The 21238-nt window shown below is 44.6% G+C and overlaps 1 protein-coding gene across 10 annotated transcripts; it reads left to right on the top strand.

The window, feature by feature from the left end:
- On the top strand, positions 1 to 19773 carry bbx (BBX high mobility group box domain containing). Of its 10 annotated transcripts, none has more exons than XM_076020029.1 (16): positions 1 to 175; positions 3543 to 3623; positions 6876 to 7047; positions 7139 to 7396; positions 9961 to 10165; positions 10270 to 10337; positions 10435 to 10509; positions 11478 to 11558; positions 12144 to 12209; positions 12695 to 13562; positions 13700 to 13835; positions 16153 to 16304; positions 17465 to 17548; positions 17895 to 18092; positions 18946 to 19138; positions 19477 to 19773. In XM_076020029.1, the coding sequence occupies exons 3-16, from the start codon at positions 6889 to 6891 to the stop codon at positions 19553 to 19555; spliced, it is 2622 nt and encodes an 873-aa protein (XP_075876144.1). In that variant the 5' UTR covers positions 1 to 175; positions 3543 to 3623; positions 6876 to 6888; the 3' UTR covers positions 19556 to 19773. The 10 variants fall into 10 exon arrangements, with proteins under 10 accessions (XP_075876144.1, XP_075876150.1, XP_075876148.1 ...); XM_076020035.1 differs by lacking the exon at positions 1 to 175 and adding an exon at positions 1786 to 1941 and having other exon boundaries at positions 13703 to 13835; positions 17898 to 18092; XM_076020033.1 differs by lacking the exon at positions 1 to 175 and adding an exon at positions 1786 to 1941 and having other exon boundaries at positions 13703 to 13835.
- Positions 19774 to 21238: the final 1465 nt, after the last annotated feature.

The following is a 21238-nucleotide window of genomic DNA, read 5'->3' as shown; positions in this document are numbered from 1 at the left end:
GGCATTACATGACGAGGTGGATATTTTCAATGTGTACAGTATGCTTCTAAACTGTTGAGAATTTTAAATAGACTCAAACTTTATTCGGATGAGACGAGCACCGGGTCGTCTTTTGCATCGCCGCCGCTCACAGGTCGGTCCTGCTCGGCCAGTGCTCTCCGTGTACGTGACAACGGTAAGAAAAATAATAATGAGTGAACGTTATCACGCGTAAGAACACCCAGGAAGCTCACAACAAGTAGTTAGTCCGCTGAATTAAACTGACGCCAGCCGCGAGCGAGGCGCTATCTGGTGTTTGCTTTGTCGTCTCAACCTTTTCTGTGACCTTTGACAGTCGGACAGTGCTCAGAGATAAAGTTAAATCAGGGATGTAAGTCAGCAAGTACAGGCCATTCCGGCTCGGAGAGGACTTTGCAAACCGGGGGAGGGGAGGGGATATAACCCCTTTGGCTGAGAGGAGAATTCTTCCCTCACGTCGAGCAAAACGAAAGTGATTTTTTTTCCACTTTATATGACTGAACAAGTCGGTATTTCTGGCCGAATCGTCGTGTCGCGGTGTTACTGACGTGGGTTCGTGCGGTTTAACGTGTCGCCTTCGAGGACAGTAGCATTCATCATCTCGCGAAATGCTGCGTTTCTGTGTACGTCAAGCGAGACAAGATGTCGGCAATTTCCCCCCGGAAACGCCTTATAAAAATAGAGGCATTTTATTTAAACTGGCATGGGGGAACTAAATATATACCTTTATTTCTTTGAGAAATTGAAGATATAAATAATTGTAAAAAAAAAAATAATAATAAATGAATATACACACATACACACATGTATAGTGACATGTTGTTGATGTTTTGGGGTGGGTGTTCTTGGTTTAACAATAGTTATATCTATCCTAAAAAGGCCAAGATGTGTTTTCTACAACTCAACCATTCTTTGTGAATGTATTTGGCAAATTCCATGGTCCATTTCTGACCACCCAATTTTTGCTCGTCAAAAGTGCATGTTTTTAGGGGTCCCATTTTCACCTTGCCAATTTCCTCACAATGATATGTCTCCAGCCCGTTATTACACTGTCCAGAAACAAACATTTTTCATCCTATACTTCTTTTTTTAAAACAAAGTATTTTACATAGAGACAGCTGCAAACAGAAGCTGCATAAGTGTTTTCTCTGAATATTTACAGAGCTTGTTGAGGGAATAATTGTTGATAATTGATAATAATTGATAATAGAGGATGTTTTTCAGAGTTTGGGGTAAAATTAAAAGTCAGGAAATAGCATGTTGCCTTTCCATTATAATTTCTTCAGTAAATGTAAGACAAATAATCTTATCACTGTTGTTTTTTATTGTTGTTTTTTTTATGTGTACAATGTGAGCATTCTTGTGCCCGTTCTTACTGTTATCTAATGCAGATCATCTTTTTGTTATATTTTTTGTTTTTTACTTATTATTATTTTTGTTGTTATATGTTATAAAGTCATACACGTCAAAATTAGCCAAATAGTGTGACTTCATACTTTCTTATGAGAAGATGTTAAACCTATTTCAGATGTCTGTATACATGCTTTCAAAACACATTCAAAGTATGGACTGAATATATCCTATTTTGGTTTTACATATCTCCTCGTATGAAACATGACAGACGTATAGAGCTTGGTTAACAGCCGACCAGGTAGTTGGTAGAGGCGCAGCTCTGTCGATAGATTCAACTTCGTTAAAGAAGTTGAACAACAAGCCGAAAACGTATTAAGAAAACACGAGCATCGAGCTCCCGTTTTCTTATTGTGGTGATCTGTGTCTGCTTCCGGTTTCCGCTCGGCTCACTTGGTCGCACTTGATGTTGGCGTTCCTGACTGCCAGTGCTGAACTGTGTGTCAATAAGTTAAAAGGTGGACGGCACCGATGATGAGCGGGCCCGCTCGGTACCTGGGCAGGATACCGGAGGTAGGTGGACTGCCGCGCAGGGCGACAGCGTTTTATGACGGGGAACTTTTCGCTTTGACGTACCGTCGAATCTTCCTCGGCAATTTCCCTGCCTCCTCACTCACTCACTCACTCCGAAAATTTGTTATTATCGCCGGGTTGCGTGATGTCCGCCCGTTGGCTTCTCTTCACCCTTCCAATTCGTCTTTCCCCCCCGACCGTCGACACTTGAACCGCCGCCAGCTCGACGGTCCTCACGGCGTCGTCATTGCTAACGTGCCGCTCCACTATCTCAGAGCCTCTCCTGTTCGAACCCCGTGTAAAATACACGGTAGGGGCAACTGTTTCTCAGTGAGGTGGTATGACTTGCCCTCCTCCACCACCTCCCTCCTCTTCCTCTCCGCATCAACTACAGCGGCTCAGAGAGCTGCGGTGGACGTGAACCGACGAACGCAGGAACGGGGCGAACAAGCACCGCGGTCACCGTTTCCGTTTATTCTGTGTTTTGTTTTGCTTTTTTCTTCGTCGGCGGCTCCACCGAGAAGCAGCACACTTGTTTTTGGACGCCGTCGCACGCATATACCCTGACACGTCCAGTGAAGCGGGGCTGCCGAGCTAGCAAGCTAACTAGCTACTTTTTATTCCTAGTATGAGTGCGAGAAAATGGAGCTAGTGGCCAGCCGAGCACTGGCCACAGATGCGTGGCCCCGCTCAGAAGATCCCCAGTTTAATTAACCACCGGCGCCGTTTCTCTCCTCGGTGTGCGGACATTTCGACGAGATCGGCCGAGTTTGACAAGACTGAAATATCCCCCACCTCCACCACCACCAGCACCACCACCAGCAGCAGCGCTGTTACTGTACTTGGGGGGGGGGGGTGTTCTCCCTCCTCCTCCTCCTCCCTCCCTCCCTCCCTTCTAAACCGAGGCAAGATGGACTCTCGTTCGGCTTGTCCGTCTTGTCAGAGCTCAGATCGACATTTCGCACGGTGATGAGAACGTGTGCTCAAGTGGCACGGACGGCCTGAGAGACCAACCGTCCGTTTCGAAAAAAATTCCCCCGTGCCGTCGTCGTGCGTTGCAGGAGATCGACACGGTAGCTGGAGGTTGCGGGGAGAGAGAGAGACTCCGCTGCCGAGACAGACAGACCTCGCTCGCTCGCTCGCTCGGCCGGGCATCAGCAGTTTCACCTGAGAACACAAGCAAACATCTGCGCAGCAACTAAACCGCAAACAGAAGAGTGCTGCCGACATTTGGCCGGACAACGCCGGACGACATGCGCCCAGCGATCGCAGGGTTTCGGCCTACGTGTTTTGGTTGTGGCCACAAGGGCGGATCGACTGCACGATTGAAGTGATCGGTAATCAGATGAGACAAAATGTAGCACCGTGCATTGAGTGGGGGGGATGGGGGGGGGGGGGGGGTGGTGGTGTTTGAGAGGGGAGGGGGGCACTGACGGGACTCATGCTATGTATGTTAGTGTCACTCCGCAAATGTGTCTTATCGAAGTTGCATTGCTCACATGTTCTTTTTCTTGCAACCGAGCTAATGTGTGTGTGGGGGGGATAGTTGCAGAGATGACAGTGTAAACGCATGACTGAGAGCGCTGTCTTGTATTTTATAGGTCATCGTCATTGCATGACAAAGGCTGAGGCAGAGTCATCTTCATCACTCATCATACAGCATTTCCATAGTTTTTTCTTCAGTAAGTATCTCCCCCCCCCCCCCCCTCGCCCGTCTCTCTCTCTCTCTCTCTCTCTCTCTCCCCCCCCCTCCCCCGCCGTCTGCCACTCGACATCCATGAACACCAACAGCAGCTCCCGAGTCTGCTTGACGTCCAGGACAATCTTGGGTCTTTGAATCACTCATCCATCGGTCGGCTAATCTCATCGGGGTCGCGTTGAGGAGACGTCCACCAGGACAGATGCAAACATGTTGAAAAATTCAAAATCGATAAGGGTTTTAGCCGTTGACAGATTTAGCATCACTTGCGCTATCTAGTTTTTCTTATTCACTGTTATAAATTAGTAGGTGGTATTTGCGAGAGGCATAGTATTCTGCATATGTTTTGCTGCCTTTTGTCTTTTAGAAGTGTAACACAGCAGCACATTCTTTCACCATCAAACACTTCAATCTTCTAAAATGTATCTAAACCCTGATGCAGTTGTAGCTGGTACACAGAGAGTCACTCAACAGTCACTTTTAAGATGTGTTTGTGAGCTAGTGTAGAAACACTATTTTTCATATTCATTGGGGGGGAACTTTAAACTTAGTAAGCCATTCGTCATTCGGTAAACCCAATAAACACTTTATTAACACATTAAAGCATTGCCGACACGGTTGGTTTAAACAATGGAAAACAATATAAAACTTTCCAAAAGCGTTGCATGTTAAAAACAGTCCAATTTGATAGAAATAAGCATTAAATCCACTGAGTCAGATGTCCTACTGTTGCAGCTTCCCAGGTTGTGCCAAGCGTTGAGTGCACAAACAGTACAAGGTAGCATCTTCTTGTTCCTAAAGGGGACCATGTAGAGCATAATATACCATCAGATGGTATCTAATTTAATCTATAAGCCACAGCGATGTCCATCATGTATGGAACAACTGTCCTCAGCAGCTGTGTTTTTATTCCTGGTGGGTTACACAGCGGTGCCCCTCTCCAAGACAGAATAGCAAATTAAAGGTAATCAAATGATGGTCATTAGGGGGATCATTTAGCTTCTTCACTTGATCCCTCGCTCATCTCAATTCAAACCAAATTATTAGTAAACGAGCATGAAATCATCCCACACGGATTGTATGGTTAGGATATTATGATGGTGCAGAATGGGTATAATTATTTAGTGATCCATACCGTTTACAGCGTGATAGAGGTTATCTGTGCATAATGTAACTGTAAGGGACTTGATTGACAAGTCATCATTTGAGGGATAAAATCGACAAATGTGCACCTCAGTATGCAACAGTAATTACTGTGGCATTAGAAAAAAAGTGTTTAATTTCTTTCCAAGAATTTGCTCATGAAGCTGCCTGACTTCACCACTGTTCTGTTGCTCTGAAGATTCTCATAAAGACAGAAAAAATGTAAATCTTTATCCAGAGAAACATTGTTTACTTAAAAGAGTTATGTGCGGAAGAAAGCTTCAGACATGTTGCAACAAATAGAAGTCAGTATTTTTACATACAAACTTAAAAGGGAAATCCTCTTGTCTTAAAATAATGTCTTGATTTGAGGCAGGAGGAGGCTTCCCCCCCGGTCATCTTAGTTTATTTTTCAATAATTACATGTTTGAATCCGCGACACTCTCGCAACACTTGTTGCCTTCCATCAACCCTCTCCTCTTTTTCATGGGTGTCTCTTCCTTGACGCTAAAGTCTGGGTCACGTTTCTAAATTTCTGACTCAACTTTAATTTGCACCAGATTTATTTTGAGCAGAAATGCCTGAAAAGTTGACACTGAAGTCATTTTGGGGTTTGTGGGTTGAAAGTTAAAATCCTGGTGATTGCCACATCCTGAAGGATGCAAAATCTGTTCTCTGCATTTGACCCATCATCCCCTGAGGGAAGTTCCATAGGTAATAATAATTGTCATCTTAGAATAGGAGTCAGCAACTAAGTTTTTTAGAAGGCCTTTTACCAGAGCCAGTAGATGGCAGGCAGCAGAACGAAAGCCTTTTCCAGCCCCTTTAGAAAATGTAAGAAAAAAGATGTCAATGAGACTTTTTGGCTTTCTATTGAAGAGAAAAACAAAAGCAATGTATTATTCTTATTGCATATGTAAATAATAATAATAATAATGATATTAATAATAGTAATCGTAATAATAATAATAGTGTGTAGATCAGCATTCCCTCCCCCATCTAATGACAATATAATATGTGGACTCACCATTAATCGGTGCGTAACTCAATCTCACCATTAATTGACATGCACACTTCTAATCATGACAGCCTCACAGATGTACATCTCAACGTTGACGTCACCTGTTTACAGATGACGTCAACACGTCACATGAAGCTGAGTGCTAAAACGTTTGTCCTGGCAATCTGTCGAGCAGACGTACCCACGTAGCGACAAGGACGGTTTTGCCAAATACTCAGCAGTCAGGAGTGGTGCGTTGTCCACCCTGAGACAGGGAGTGGGTTGTGGGTTCTACCTCGGCTGGGTCGTACCAATGATTGGAGAAACGGGACCCATTGCCTCCCACTTGGCCACGCAGCTTTGAGGGTTGGACTTGAGAGGTCAGATCACCAAATGATTCCCGTGTGGCTCAGCTGCTGCTCACCCCTCCCTCAGGGCACGGCTCCACTGCCGAGCACAAATTTCATATCCTTTGGGATGTGACAGTGAGTGGGGTTTTAACGATCGATGATCTCTGTTGTTTTGGGAGTTTCAAAAAAAAAAAACCTCTGTTCTCAAATGTTCTTAAAACCTTCTTTAGTTTTTTTTTTTTACATTCATTATTATCTTATGGTCTTTTTATGAATTAAATCTACTAGTCCTGAATTATCTGAACGGTAAATCGGAGTGTAAATGCAAGATATTTTTTTTACACACCGGGGCCGAGGCAGGAAGCTAAAGTAGGCAGCTTTTCATTGGAGGCCATAAACAAAATAGCAGCTGTACTCTTTGACAAGACGGATGTCAGAGATGGCTTTCAAGTAGCCAACTGTAGTTCATCCATCCTCTGTGACAGTAAAGGAATGCAACAAATAAGCTGTAAATATCCAAACAATGTCACATTCAACCAGCGGTGAGGGGAACAAAACCAGCGAAACATGATCGACCACATCAAAGTCAATGAATGTCCCGGACAGGCTGTCCAGTTTGTTGCAGTGGTGGTTATCACCACTGGTGGTTATCACCACTGCAACAAACTGGTCATTAAAGCACACAAAACTCCTAATGAATGTTTTCATGGCGATGGTTTTTACGGTGTGTCTTGTTAATCAGGTGAGCTAGGACCATGAAGGGCGGCGGCAGGGCCAAGGAGCCACTGGTTACCGGGGAGGTCGCGGGCAAACGGCCGAAGCGTAAATGCCTGCAGTGGCACCCGCTCCTCTCCAAGAAGGCCTTCGACTTCTCCGAGGAGGAGGAAGAGGAGGAGGAAGAGGAGCTCGACAAGGTGAGTGCGCATCCGAGCGCCCAGTGTTCCCCCGCCGCATCTTCATTCATCCCAAACAAAAAGCCACAACTGCGGTACGACGTGTCGCCAGCAGGCGGTGCTGTGCGGCCCCGAGCAGGGCCTGCAGGTGCAATGTGGAAGCACGGCGGAGGAGGCGGAGGAGGACTCCAGCGAGCAGAGGGCCCGGCGGCCCATGAACGCCTTCCTCCTCTTCTGCAAGCGCCACCGCTCCCTGGTGCGGCAGGAGCACCCGCGCCTGGACAACCGCGGCGCCACCAAGATCCTGGCCGACTGGTGGGCCGTGCTGGAGCCCAAAGAGAAGCAAAAATACACCGACATGGCCAAGGAGGTGAGCAGGTCGCCCGCTTCTCGCCGCGCATAGACTCTCCTTGAACGACGACGACGAGTAGGAGGCAGCAGCCCTTCGCTCAAAAAGTAAAGTCAAAGATGAGGAAAATCCACCGAGAATGTTTGAGCGACGTCCGTCGGTGCAGAAGTGTGAAAGGGCGTCAGTGGCGCTGTGGCACATTCTCGGAGCGTTTCATAGAGCAGAGCTTTTCAACCCTTTTTGAGCCACGGCGCATTTTTTTTTTTTTTACATTGAATGAATCTCATGCCACACCACCAAACCAAAATATTATAAAATGAGACTTTTTAGTCTAATAATGACAATAAAGTCTCTTCATTTACTTATGCTCACTCAGTGCAAAACCTGGGCCTGTTGAGATGCACACAAAGCTGATATCCTGGGAGGAAAATAGGCTTAAAATCATTTTAAAGCACAGTCACTCCATGATGGAATGTTGTTATTTTTTAGACCAATGAAGTGAAATTACACACAGTGGTTGAAAAACACTGTCATAGAGGGTGAGCAGTTGACTCACACCCATCAGTAGACCCCAGTACACGACAGGTCAGATGGGGTTTGAACAAATATTTTGATATTATACTTGCTTTGAGTTTTGAATCAACTGTTTTTTCAAGTGTATCAAGAGAAAAAGTCCTTTTCTCTTTGATGTTTATTTCCATGACGACTCCTGATCACACATCTCGCACTGCGTCTGTGCTTGCAGTTTCCAGGCCAAGTCTCAAGTGCGTTCAAAGCAGCCCAACTGCGCAGCCTGTGTAAAGTGATGCCTTTTGACTGTTACATGCAAAGGGCCCTGAACGCCACACGTGTGTGACTGCAGTGTACAAGGCTGTAACCGTCGCAACAACAACGGTGTGACAAAAAAAACTCTGCGACTCAGTTCAAAACTGCGTTGGTCTCAGTTTGATCTCTGGCAAAAAACAGAATGATTTTTTTAATTTTTTTGTTCAAGGGCCAGGTGCGATTACTACTGCACCAGACCGAGACCGAATATGTTGCCTGAGTTGCACTCTATCATAAAGTTATGAATATTTAATCCCTGATTCATTATTAAAAAGATGAACATTGCTTTGAGTTAAAGACCTATTTCTGCTTGATATTATGAGGCACAAAAGATAATGGCAGAGTCGGAGACAGCGCTTCTGTCTTGTAGCGAGTTCCACCTGCCTCGTGAATACAGCTGTTTCAAACATAGGCCAACAGAAAATCATCAAGAGGGGTCAAACTTGCTGGCTCCTCTGTCACCCCCAGGAGAGTCTGTGACATAATGCACATTCCCATTGTATTTTTCTCTTGATTGTCCATCATTTTGCTTGATATCTCATCTTGATTCTCAACTTAACTGCAGTTTGTAATAACGTTGACATTGAAGAGGATCTATTGACCTCTAAGTAGAGAATACATTCAAATGTTTTTAGCCTATTAGTCACTTAAATTCAATAACTGTTGTCTTTTCATTCTCTAATAATATTTGTTCATTCATTCACTATTAATAGTAATTTACCTCATTGCACGGCCACACATCTTTATGATCAATATAGGATAATAAAAAGATAATAATAATAATAATAATAATAATAATAATAATAATAATAATAATAATATGTGATTGATGATTTTTACACAGCTGGTATAATAAAGATCAAGTGCGTCAGTAAAATATTAGGAATCACTTTATTTTTAAGGGCACCCATTTAACACTGGAGACCTTCCAGAAGGTTCTGGTGAAGGATTCTTCTCATAAGCAGTCAGTTTGATGGAGGGACAGAACTCCAGCCAGCAGAGGCTTTAAAACAAACAAACAAACAAAAAAAAGCATGATTTTTGCTCTTGCGGTTGTTTGTCCCCAAGATGCAACGTCCCAATTTGTCTTTTTATTTGTCCTCAATTAGCCAGAATTTCCACTCGAACCCCATAGCTCTGATATGACTTTTGTGAGAACTGCAAGTTCTGGTGACGCGCAAACTACTCACCAAAGCCACAGAGTTGGGTCACCAGTTAGAGTCATTACACTGTCGCATCTCAGGGAAACTTGGGGAAACACCGCAGGAGTCTTATCTATGATAGGAACATGTTGGTTTTTGTTGTTGTTATTTTTACATTGGAGTATTTGACCTCAATAGCTTTACATTGAGTGAAGTTCTTTATTCCTGTGAAACTCCAAAACGGGCACATGGATTTGAAAATTGTCACCAGAGCTTCCTGTATCGTTGCACTGCGTTTGAGTCAACTAGCCCTTTAAAGTGATTGAGGAATTTAAGTGATTCTGTTTGCTTAGACACAAATGGAATTCTTTGTTGTTTGCCATACAGTAATACGAATAATTAACTCAAGGTGCCGCATCAAGCAGGGTTCAAATAGTGTCTTATGAAGTCCTCATGCTGTGGAGAGACAGTTTGATATAAGTTACAGATAAGTGTAAATACTTTTGTCTTTTTTTCAGTGCTAGCATGATCATTGACACTACGTAAAATTGGGCAGAGCTTTGTCATCAAAAGAAGTGGCTGAGCTTTTAACCAAATGGATTCTTGATGTTGTTTCAGTACAAGGACGCCTTCATGAAGGCGAACCCAGGCTACAAGTGGTGTCCCACCACCAGCAAACCAGTGAAGAGCCCCTCCTGTCAACCAGTGAGCAACCCTCGCAAAAAGGTTTGGTCCTCCCCTTCCCACTCCAATAAGGATGCTACCACTGCCAAGAAAGTGCCCAAGACTGAGAGTATGCCACAGTTAAACTTTGCCATGGCAGGTGAGTTTGATCACAAGTCAGTAGAATAATGTTGGAAAACGCCAGCGTCGTTTTTGTTTCTTCTTCATCTTCTTCTTTTTGCAACCGCTGTTACTGTTTTGCAGACCCGACAAAGATGGGAGGCCTTAGCATGTTGCTGTTAGCTGGGGAGCATGCCCTAACAAACAAAGAGGTAGGTTGCAGATCAGTCGTTGGGTCAACACTTCTTTTTTTCAGTTTTGTTCAGTTGATATCGCTCAGCCATTTAAACCTGTTGTTTGCGGCTGTAGATCCCCTCCAGCACTAAACCTAGTTTACCTGACACTGGCAGTCAAGAAAGCTCCTGTCCGGCACATGAGGAAGAGGTGGGGCCCGGCACTTCTTTTTCTTTATCTCTTCCACTGTGTAAACTGAATATACTGCACATTATTGACCCGCTACACAATGGGGTATGAACTGACAAAAGTGAGTGACTAATGTCACATGATGGGATGGAGGTATGTGCAGCAGACGCTTGGCTCTCATTTCGTTTTGTTTTGCACAATTTTCCATTCTTTTAAATGAGTTATACGCTGAATTCAGTTTGTGCCCTTCCGTGGAAACAAATTCGCTGCAGGCTAAATAATCACTGTGACGACATCAAGAGTTTAAAGTGACATCACATGCCCACTGTTTGTAGTTGTTTTCTATTTCTTTTGTAAAACTAACCTTGCTAGTAAACAACAAATAGCAGTGAATGGAGACCACATGCTAATAATCACAATCACAAATCCTAATAGATTGGTGCCCTAAATTACAATATATATTGGAATCAATGCTGTCCACAAAACAGACTTGAGTTGTGTTGATGCCCTAGAGAGTTCCTACCCACTGCACCTGAAGTTGCCAAGAGTATGATTTTGTTTGTAGCTCTTGTAGTGGAACAAATCATACAACAAAAAAATGTCCAAACTGAAAAATCTGATCAAACAAACAAAATCAGAGATAAACAAATGCATGAAAATATTTTGTGTGATTGCTGCAAATACAATTTTGGGATTATTTTTTTTAGCACAGACAAATTTCTGAATTAGTTCATCTGCATTTCTCTGGTATTTGATCAATATAACTGAAAAAAAATGTATTGAGAGGGCACATTAAACCAGTAAGAGTCAGTTTAATCTCAGAGTCAATTTAATGAAGCCCTTTCAAACAATGAATTGTAAATTATTTCACTTGAATGAAATGGGTTTTGAATGTGGTGGAATGTTGATGGGATAATCGTACCGCAGTGTTGACTGGTCATGTGATGACTTACGGCAGAGCTGATTTGCTTCCACTGTTTTATTTGCAGAAGTTGTCGGCGACACTTCCAGACCGAGTGCCTGAAAACACTGAGAGCCTGGTCAAGTCCGCGATGTCTCCACTGGCAGAGGTAGGACTGGATTAATTTGGTGTCACTGATGCGCCACTGACTCGGTGATATGTATGTGTCATGAACACATAATGAACACATAATGAACAAAAGCAAAACAAACTGATTAACCAAAAAGTAAAAGTGTTTGCTTCACTCAAATTCTTGATATTCTCAAATTTTACTCTTTTTTTCTCCCCCTTGTGTCACTTCTTTGCAACAACCAAATACATTGAAAACATGGATTAGGATATTTGCACTGTAACATTCAATAAAAGTCCAAATTATGTTTTATTTTATTTTAATTTAGACCACCATAATAATCCACTGTAAAGAATTTTCATTATATATTTTCATTGGCATGGAAGAGTGAAAATGTTTCACCTTTTGTGTTGTTATGACCCTGCTGAGTCAGCAGGTGTCACTGTTTCACCTGATTCAACTCATCCTTTTCACTTTGAACGCTGTCATAGCAATAGGTCCACCTCATGCATGCGTGATTCAAACATCAGTTTGGTTCACTGGGACGCTGCTAAAGTTGCCAGTGGCAGGAAGTTTTGGGAAGCAATTTAATGGTTTACCAGTGATTTTGCCGCCTCTTCACAGTCGTCCCTCTCTGCGGCTCCTGAAGGAAAACCATGTCGACAGTCGGCTCTGTTCCAGCTTGCTGAGGTAAGCCAGCGAAATGTTTGCACTTGCAGATGGACTCCACAGTTTATGACTTCTAACTAAGTGACAAGTTTAAGCTCTGGAAAGGTTCACATCCCCTGTCTTGTTGAAGCCTCAGTGCTGGTGTGCGTTGCTAATGCTGAGATTCATTGCGGTCGAGCGCATATTAAAAGAACATTTAGTGATAAATGCCCATTTTGCATATTCTTTCCCCTACATTTTTATACTTCTGTCATTATTTTAATATATCTTATATATTGATATTATTAAATAATAGTTCTTAATGCTAAGGTCCATTGCACTCAAGTGCAAATTAAAAGCATATTTAGGGACAAATGTCTATTTTGCCCATTCCCCCCCCCCGACATTTTTATACTTTTTACTTATGTAATATTGATATTATTGAATATTGATGCAATGCAATTAACCATAATCACAATCTTTTAATCCTATTACTTAACGGCACTGTATCTCCTTCCTTTAACCAGATGTGCTTGGCCTCTGAAGCTGGGAAGATGGACGTGGTCCAGTCTCACCCGGAGGACAGCTCCTCCAAAGCCTCCCTGCCGCAAACTCCGCTCAAGTCCGAGGTCAAGGAGGAGAAAGTGGACGGCGACGCGTGCGCCCCTCTGCCCGGCGGGCCGGCCGTCGCGCCCTCGCCCCCGGCCGTCACCTCTACCTCTACCGATGCCATTCCCCCACAGCTCGGCGGCCAAAATGCGCGCGTTGTCAAAAGCAAGAGCAAGAGGAAGGAGGCGGCCAAGTCGCCCGAGGCCGAGGAGACGCCCTGCCCCGCCAAGAAGAAGTGCGCCCACGCGGCGGGCGACAAAGACAGTGTGGTCAACAGCGTCCAGGCGGCGGCCAGAGGGGCCCGGAAGGACTCGGAGGAGAAGCCCAGGAAGAAGCTGCAGACCGGGCCCAGCGGCGCCAGCACCGCTGCGCCCAAAAAGAGCAGCAAACCCAAAGTCAAGACCCCGGTCAAAGAACTGGAGGAGGGGGAGGAGAAGAAGGAGGAGGAGGAGGAGGAGGTGAAGGAAAGCAGCGGTCCGTGTGCGCAGGAGGCTCCGTCTGAGGCGGAGGTGAAGGAGGAGTCGCCCGCCGTCGGCCCCGAGCCCGAGGCAAAGACGCCGGACGACCAGGGGGCCGCGGCGGAGTCCTGCAGTCCACCCTGCAGCCCCTCCAGCACCAAGCTCAAGGAGGCGGACAAGAGGAGAGAGGAGTCCGGCGACGGGACCAGCGAGTCCAAAGCGGAAAGCTGCGGCTCCAGGAAGTCGGAGCGGAGGTGCAAAGGCGCCTTGTACAAAACGCTGGTTTCCGAGGGGATGCTGACGTCGCTGAGGGCCAACATCGATCGAGGTACCTGCCACGAAGCAAACGCACACACACACACACACACACACACACACACACACACACACACACACACACACACACACACACACACACCGTCCAACCTGTTGTCCCTGACGTCCTCTTGTCGCTGGCCACCTCAGCAGGGAAGAGAGGGGCGCTCCGAGCCTCCGAGCACGATGCCAACTGGAGCGATGACAGCTGGACGCTCTCTCAGGTGGGGCCCAGCAACCCCAAGAAGCTGAAAAAGTCCAAGTCCAAAGATGAGTCTTCGCCAGGGTGAGTCCCACCTACCCCGTTTTAATATGTGTCCTATTCTGAAAACTTCTCTGAAATCTTCTTTCCTCTACCGCTACTGAAAACCATCGCCCCTGCTGAGGTTCTTTGATTTCCTCGTGAGGCCACACTGCAACAATTAGTCGACGTAATAGATTATGTCGGCAACAAAGATTTGTCGACAAGAGTACAACACAGGTGTGAAGGTTTAAGCAAGTAAGGTTAAACAGAAGTTCAAAACAGGTGAAAAATAAAGAAAATAATGACTAAATGACTAATTGAAAACCGAATTGATAAATTAGTCGACAGCAAAAATAATCATTAGTTGCAGCTCTACCTCTGTGTTACGAACCACTTAGTCTAGGGGAAAATGGTTAGTAACAAAAGTGGGACCAACAAACACGTTCCATGAGCAGGTTTCAAACTTAAGATGTTTTTAATGGTTTTAACAAAAGGAATAACAACAACAAACAACAGCAGCAGCAACAACAACAGAGGAAGGGCAGCGGGTGGTGCCAAATCAATAACCTAATATAAACAAAGTGGTCTCAGGCGGAGACCCGACACGGGAAACCGTTCCCAAAAAGGACGCCACCCATAAGCCTAAACAAAAAGGCTACAGAAAACAAGGGGAAACTAAACCCCAAAGAAAACCCAAAACTAAACCTAGAGCCCAATAATTCCAACAAACAAATACATAAACACGAGCGTCAAACAGTAAGGGTACGAGTGCTACACCTAAAACTAGCACAAACACAAGTCACCGCACAATACGAAAGTCGAACAGTACGAGAGAGAATCACGGTGGGCGGAGACAGGAACTCCCCCCAGTTGATGACGTTGATCCAGCTGATTCTCGGGGAACCACCTGGCGAACGGAGTTAGAAACACACCCACGCCCCAACATACACACCCAAAATACGGTACCCGTAACACTCTGCCCTGCATGTCAGCGACCAGAGAGCCGTGACGGAGTTCACACTCACTTTCAAAACCGGTTCAGTTTGAAGCCAGCGGTTTGAGTTGATTGATTGCCCACCAAAACAGCTGTGCTGAGACCCCTGTGATCAGGTGGTCACTGATAGCTGCTGCTATCTGGAGTACACCAGCCTCCATAGCCTGCAGTGTTGTGATGATGGGTGTTGCTATTTTTGCATCATGACCGTTATTGTGGTATCTACTTCTCATCTCAGCATGATGTCGGGAAACACAACATGTTACACAAAAGTGCTTTTGAAAGTGATGTGTTGCTGGAATAGCAGCCACAATTATGAGGAGATCCAAGTTGTGTTATTTCCCCTTTTTTTGCCCCGCAAAATCAGACCCAAACCAACCAAGGGGGAAATAAACCACGCCCACCCACCCTCAGTTTTTGCAAAATAATTCCATACACTTTGACCTACTGACTTTTTTTTTGACTGTCATGTCAGCTAAAAGCATTATTAAAGAAATGGTGTTGAATGATTATTGTCTACCTTGATAAAAGAAAAGAATTCATGCAAAGCGTAGACACACAAATAGGTTCGTACCGTACATACTTCAACGGCAAAACCTCCCCCTTCAGCATGTTGACGCAGAAACATGTAAAGTTTGAACAAACCTATTTGTGTCTGACTGAGTTGAAACTTCCCTCTATGAAAAGTACAGACGCTATCAATCTTTTTGGACTTCCATGTAAAGCGTGTAAGTGTGAGGTCGTTACTGAGACCAAACCAGAAGTCTTTACGTGCGGGTGAAAGGTTTCATCATTTACAAGTCTGGTGAAGCACACACACTGCAGGTGAAGAGTGTGGCACGTGCTCACTGATGTCGTCATGCGCGGCGCAATGACTGGACATTAGTGGGAAATCATCCGCGGGTTTCCTACACACAGCCACTTGCACAACTCTCCATACTTATTAGCAAACCATTCATTTATACAAGGAATGAGGCTTTGTTAAGTGATTAGAACTGAGCCATGGGTTGAAGCGCTCTTAATGAAGACGACAGGATTGCCAATTAATGCAATTTGCTACTTACATTAGTTTCTTTCTTTCTTTCTTTCAGACCCAAGAGATCCGTATCACAGTTTAAAAAAGGGAAGACATAGAGAGAAAAACAATAAAAGTAAACAAATAGATAAATAATGTTTTTAGATTTAGAAAATCGTCATCTTGATACGACGATTGATGATCTGGTTTCTTTTAACTCTTAACTTGTTTAAATTTCTTTTTGAGTCATTCAATTTTCCTGCTTTTGCACTATGTTGTTGCTGTAATTATGCAAATCTCCCCAATGTGGGATTAATAAAGGCATTCTATTCCTAAATCGTGCCTTTCAGCCTTGGGAAGCTGGAGGAGGAGTTTGAAAGGAAATTCAACAGCCTCCCGCAGTACAGCCCGATGACCTTTGACAAGAAGGGTTCAGCCGTCACCAAGAAGAAGAAGACTGACGGCGCGCCGGGCCACGAGGAGCCAGCAAAAGCTGGAAAAGGTACGACTGGGTCGTTGTCCTGGTAGACGTAATTTTACCCGTCAACAGTAGTTCCCCATTCCATTCATCGCCCCGTCTGCACCTGTTTGCATTAGGGACAATCATGTTGATAGTCCTTTTATATAGAGAATAGAGTTGTGATACAGTTGTGTCAAGGTTCCTCAGCCCCGGCACGGTTGGAGGGGGTTGGCTTAAATGCAGCACGGATCGTGCACGAGCACGAGCACGAGCATAACACAAGCGTGCTCGCGTACGCAGCGTGTTCAGCGAGTGCATTCGTTGAATTTGGACGCGTCGGCCGACTGAAGTGAATCCAAAAACCCCACAAAGTCGTTAAAGCGTGGGCTGTGTTTTCATATCCTTGACTTTCCAAGAGTAGTTTGTGTGCATCTTCACTGTGCTCTCCTCTAACTTTGACATATTAAGTGGCTCCGCTGGCAGGGAGGAAATATGATTGGCACATGTTGACAGAAGGGGCCTCCCTTCTCCCGGCTGGATCAACGAGCTGTTTCTTCTGGCGCTGAGATCATGCCAGCGTTGAGTTGCGCTGATCACTTGAGGCTGTCGAACACACACACACACACACACACACACACTCAAATGCAGGACGGCATGATTTGTCGGGATGGCAGCCGAACTTTTGAAATAATTTTATTTTCTTTGTCCTTGTTTCCTGTTCGAATCTCACAACAAGTCATGCTGCAACTGTACACTGGCTCCATAAACGCAATGTAATTGTGCAGTTAGAATGGATGTAGGGAGTGAGCAGAGTGAGCAACGGGCAAACAGATCGTACCCAAGACATAACTTCAGCCTAACTTTGACTCTGCCATTGCAGCAGCTGACATTAATGCGATTGATCTGGCCGTGCAGTGCTAGACACATCCTATTCTGAGTTTCAGCCGTTACGTTTTACTGTTTTCATAGCATTGCGATCAATTATTTGCACCGTAGTGATCACAGCCGCACCGGAGAATAATGGAGGTCTTTAATCCTCACTTCCAGGAAGCTCTTCTGCCGTCCATTTTGACACACATGTGACATTTTGAATGTTTTTCCTCATTTGTGGTGGTGTGGACCTGCTCTTTGTAAAACAAACACACTTGGATTCCATAACATGGCATTTCCATGCTCTATGTTTTTTTGTTTTGCTATATCAGGACCATCTCCATCTCAGAAAAAGACTTCATTCCACAAGATTGTTAGGAAGCACAAACACAAAAAGGAGAAACCGGTGGACAAAGGTGAACTAGAATGTTGATCATTGTTCGTTGTACAGCTGAGATGTGAATATTTTAGCCGACGTTTCACAGACTGTTGTAAAGACTAAACATTCCATATTCTCAATCATTCTGATTATTTTAATCTTACATTTTTACAAGTTGCTTTGGATTTTATAGAGAACTCAGTGTCAAATATTGCTAACTGACTAAACTGCTACATTTTTGAGTATGTTTGACATCGTCAGTAAAGTTCTGTGTTCTCATATACTGCATTTACAGTCTGCTCACATTTACTGTGATTTAATGGAGTCTGGAAAGTTTGATGTTTCTATGTTATTGAGCTGTATTGTGAACCTTCTGTGTGCAGCAGTGATACAGAGCGATTCCAGCCAACCGGAGGCAGCGTCAAAAGCCAAACTTTGCACCCCCCTTGCCATAATGTGCCCGGACTCGCAGGGCACCGCTAGTATGGAGATGCTAGTTGGTAGCCAGAAGAGAAAGGCCAGGAAGACCAAGATCACACATTTAGTTCGGACAGCGGATGGCCGCGTGTCTCCTGTCGAAGGTGAGTGACGCCACAAGCGACGGTCCACACTTGCGAGGGTTCTCATTACATCGCTTTTCAACAATGTGAAGCAGTGGCTAATAGTGAGCTTCGCGTAGACGTGGTGGCATTTTATTTACCACTGCGACTGTCACCACATGCACTATCAGTGGTGAGACTGAAGGCATTTTGACTGATGTGTGATGGGATGACAGGCGGGAGTGTATGCAGGACCCAGAGCTTTCAGTTGAGGCAAGACCATGAGAGCACCAGAGCGGTCTCTCATAAAGGTGCAGTTACAATATGTGACCCCTAGAGGGTGTCAGAGCATTGGTAGACCAGCTGGGGGAGTCTCAGGAGCCACATTTCTTTCCCTTGTAATGCAGTGGCGACCCAACTTTATTCCACAAACATGAAAACGAAAGCCCACTTCATGTATTGTCTAGGATATAAATTATTGAATTGAAGCGTGTCCTACAAATAAATGCCCAACATTTTAGGAATACAGAAATTATAAATATGTATGTTTTAAAATCCCTTTTTAGAGAAAAAATAGGGAAATCGCTCACGAAGCCGTGACCCAATACAAACAGCTCTGCGAGTCACGTTTGGATCGCGGTCCGCCAGTTGGCAAAGGCTGTTGGTAGACGGTAAATTTTTTAATAAAAAAAAGAGAGAGAGAGAGAGAGAGAATGTTGTTTTTACTGCTGCTGCTGCTCAAGAGACCTAACATTTAGTGAGCCAGAAAAAGGAATAATGAATATGCATGTTGCATGAGTGTGTATGTTTTTAAAAGGAGCCTCCATGCATTTGATAATGTCAATTGTTTCTTCTCAGCCAACAGGGTTAATGTACTTTTTTTGTGTTTTCGCAGAGGACAAAACTAAGGACGTGAGCCAGGAACAGGAAAAGAAGCCATTACCCCAACTGAATTTATGCAATGAAGACGGGTGCTTCAGTCATCCCGGCGGCGAGGAGGCCGAGAGGAGTGCCACCCCACAAGAGCTACCTGCCTTTTTCAGCTTGGAAGCCCTCGCTGAGGTAGCAGCCATGGAAAATGTTCACAGGTAGAGACCCAGCCCAACGGCCACTTTGGTTTTTTATTTTTTTTTTATTTCTCATTTTCCACATTCACACATTGTCCATGTGACTGGACCTTAAAGCTACTGTGGCAGCGTGTCTATTTAAGTTTGAACCAGAGTGATGATTATTTTAATGATAGATGATGCAGCTTGCATGAGAACTGCACTGAAACTTCTCCTTTTTTAACTTATCAGTATGTAAAGCATATTCTTCCCTGTTCAGAATTCCTCTATGATTTAAGAAACACTCCCTTGTTTGTTTGCTTCTTCAAAGATGTTGGGGAATTGATTTATCACTGAGCACTCTCCTCATCACATTTCAGGGGCCAACGAAGTTTGTCTGAGACTCAGAAGAAGGAGCTGGGTCAGACTCCAGTCCTCATCTCCTGCGCTGATCAGTGAAATATCCTGTTACTCCTTTTCTCAGTGGTTACCCCACGCCAAGGGATTCCTGATCAGAGAGCTCTGGGCAGATCTTTCTTGGACTCAGCTTCCTGATCAAGGAAAAAAGGACCCTCCTCTTCCTCCTCCTCTTCAACCCGCTCCTCACTGTCTCTGTGTTTTTTCCTGAAACCTTCCTTTTGGTGTGAAGCAGGACGCCTTTCTGACCTCCTCACCACTTTAGATGCTGTGTTAGGACACTTGGGGGGGGGGGGGGGGGGGGGGGGGCGCAAGCTGTCCCTCAGTGCATGGCTTCCCGTCAAAGAAATGGTTGTCATGGGTTTATCATAAGCTGTTTTGTCTAATAGGGACCATTTTAAGGTCTTGGAGTTTAAATCTAACATTTTAGGTAAGATATTGAAAAAGACAAGAAAATCACACCGCATTAGTTTTATAGAGGAACGCAGCTTTCTGTTACCTTTGTACCTCACGCACAATGCCTACTGAAGAGTTCCCTCCACCTCTGGTAGAATACCTCTTGGAATAGTCTTTATCCCTTTTCGATTCCGCTGAGCTTCGACCCAAAATGACTTGAACCAGGGTAAAAGATCACAACGGATTGACTTCCAACGGCGACTGCTCGCTCTGTGTCTCCTCCTGCGCTGTGCCGACGCCGTGCACTCAAACGACTTAGGAATGGTGGTCGAGTATTTGATACGTCGGTCCGGATGACGCTACTGTAAAACAGTATTTTGGTAGCGGCAAACAATCATGTTAGGTTGAATGTGTAAGAGCAGACGCGTGCATCTGAACTCGTGTTGGCCGTCGCTGAGGGTGTTTGTGTGTCCGTTTCATCCCCGACTAGTAGGTTTTATTTTTTCCCCTCTCAGGCTTATTAGACAGTAGGTCAAATTATATACGGCTTGTTGTGATTGGTAGGTTGTGTGAAAAGGATTCAAATTTAGCCTTAACCCTCCCAACCTGTGCACATGTTGGCGCCACAGCCCCACCCCCCTGCCGACCCCGCCAAGAAACTTCCTGCTGAGTTCCGTCATCGTCTCCCCAAGTCAGTCGACAAAAGATTTAAAATAGTGGAAATGCAGTTTATGTCTATACTTGATCTTATTGCAGTTTGCGTAGCAATTAGAAAGTGGAATTTCTCGCAAGCGACTTGTTTATTTTTTCTCCTATTTGTTATTTATGTAAATATGCTGTAATTTGCAGCTGATGTCTGAGTTGTTTTTAGAGTGGTAAGAAAATGCCTTGTCTCTGCGGATTTCAAATTTCCTACTCCAGACTAATCTCAATGTCACAGCAAAGTTCCAACGCAGAATAGAATCAGGACTTTACCTTTGGCAAGGGGGGAGTTATGCTTTACGAAACTGTACATAGAGAACACCTTTATCAAGAGAGCAAGAAATGAAGGAAATGCAATACAGGAACTCAATATTCAGGTTTTTATTCAGAGAAAAATGAGAGTTTAACAGATCCGACCTCGCCAGCTGTCTCAGAGCTACTGGTTACAAAGCGTTTTAAGCACGTTTCCTGTTTGCATCGGCCCTCTGAGATTTCACAGCCATGTAGTGGTCTAATCAGAGGTCACTTTAATTCAGTGTGTCAACTCGTCCAGTGTTTTCAACTCTGCAGAGCTTTATGGTTTTGTTTTGTTTCAGTTCTCTTTTACATTTTTGTGTATGTTTGGTC

This window comes from Nelusetta ayraudi, unplaced genomic scaffold, assembly GCF_046127955.1.
Source record: "Nelusetta ayraudi isolate G7.1 ecotype Tasmania unplaced genomic scaffold, CSIRO-AGI_Nayr_v1 ptg000011l, whole genome shotgun sequence".
Lineage (NCBI taxonomy): Eukaryota > Metazoa > Chordata > Actinopteri > Tetraodontiformes > Monacanthidae > Nelusetta > Nelusetta ayraudi.
The sequence above is the reverse complement of the archived record's forward strand: the minus strand, read 5'-3'. Positions and strand labels throughout refer to the sequence as shown.

Bases quoted from the DNA above. Each gene is read 5' to 3' on its own strand.
- bbx (XM_076020029.1), top strand. From the start codon at position 6,889: ATGAAGGGCGGCGGCAGGGCCAAGGAGCCACTGGTTACCGGGGAGGTC. The intron at 7,397-9,960 runs GTGAGCAGGTCG...ATGTTGTTTCAG, and splicing joins ACACCGACATGGCCAAGGAG to TACAAGGACGCCTTCATGAA. The intron at 10,338-10,434 runs GTAGGTTGCAGA...TTGCGGCTGTAG, and splicing joins ATGCCCTAACAAACAAAGAG to ATCCCCTCCAGCACTAAACC.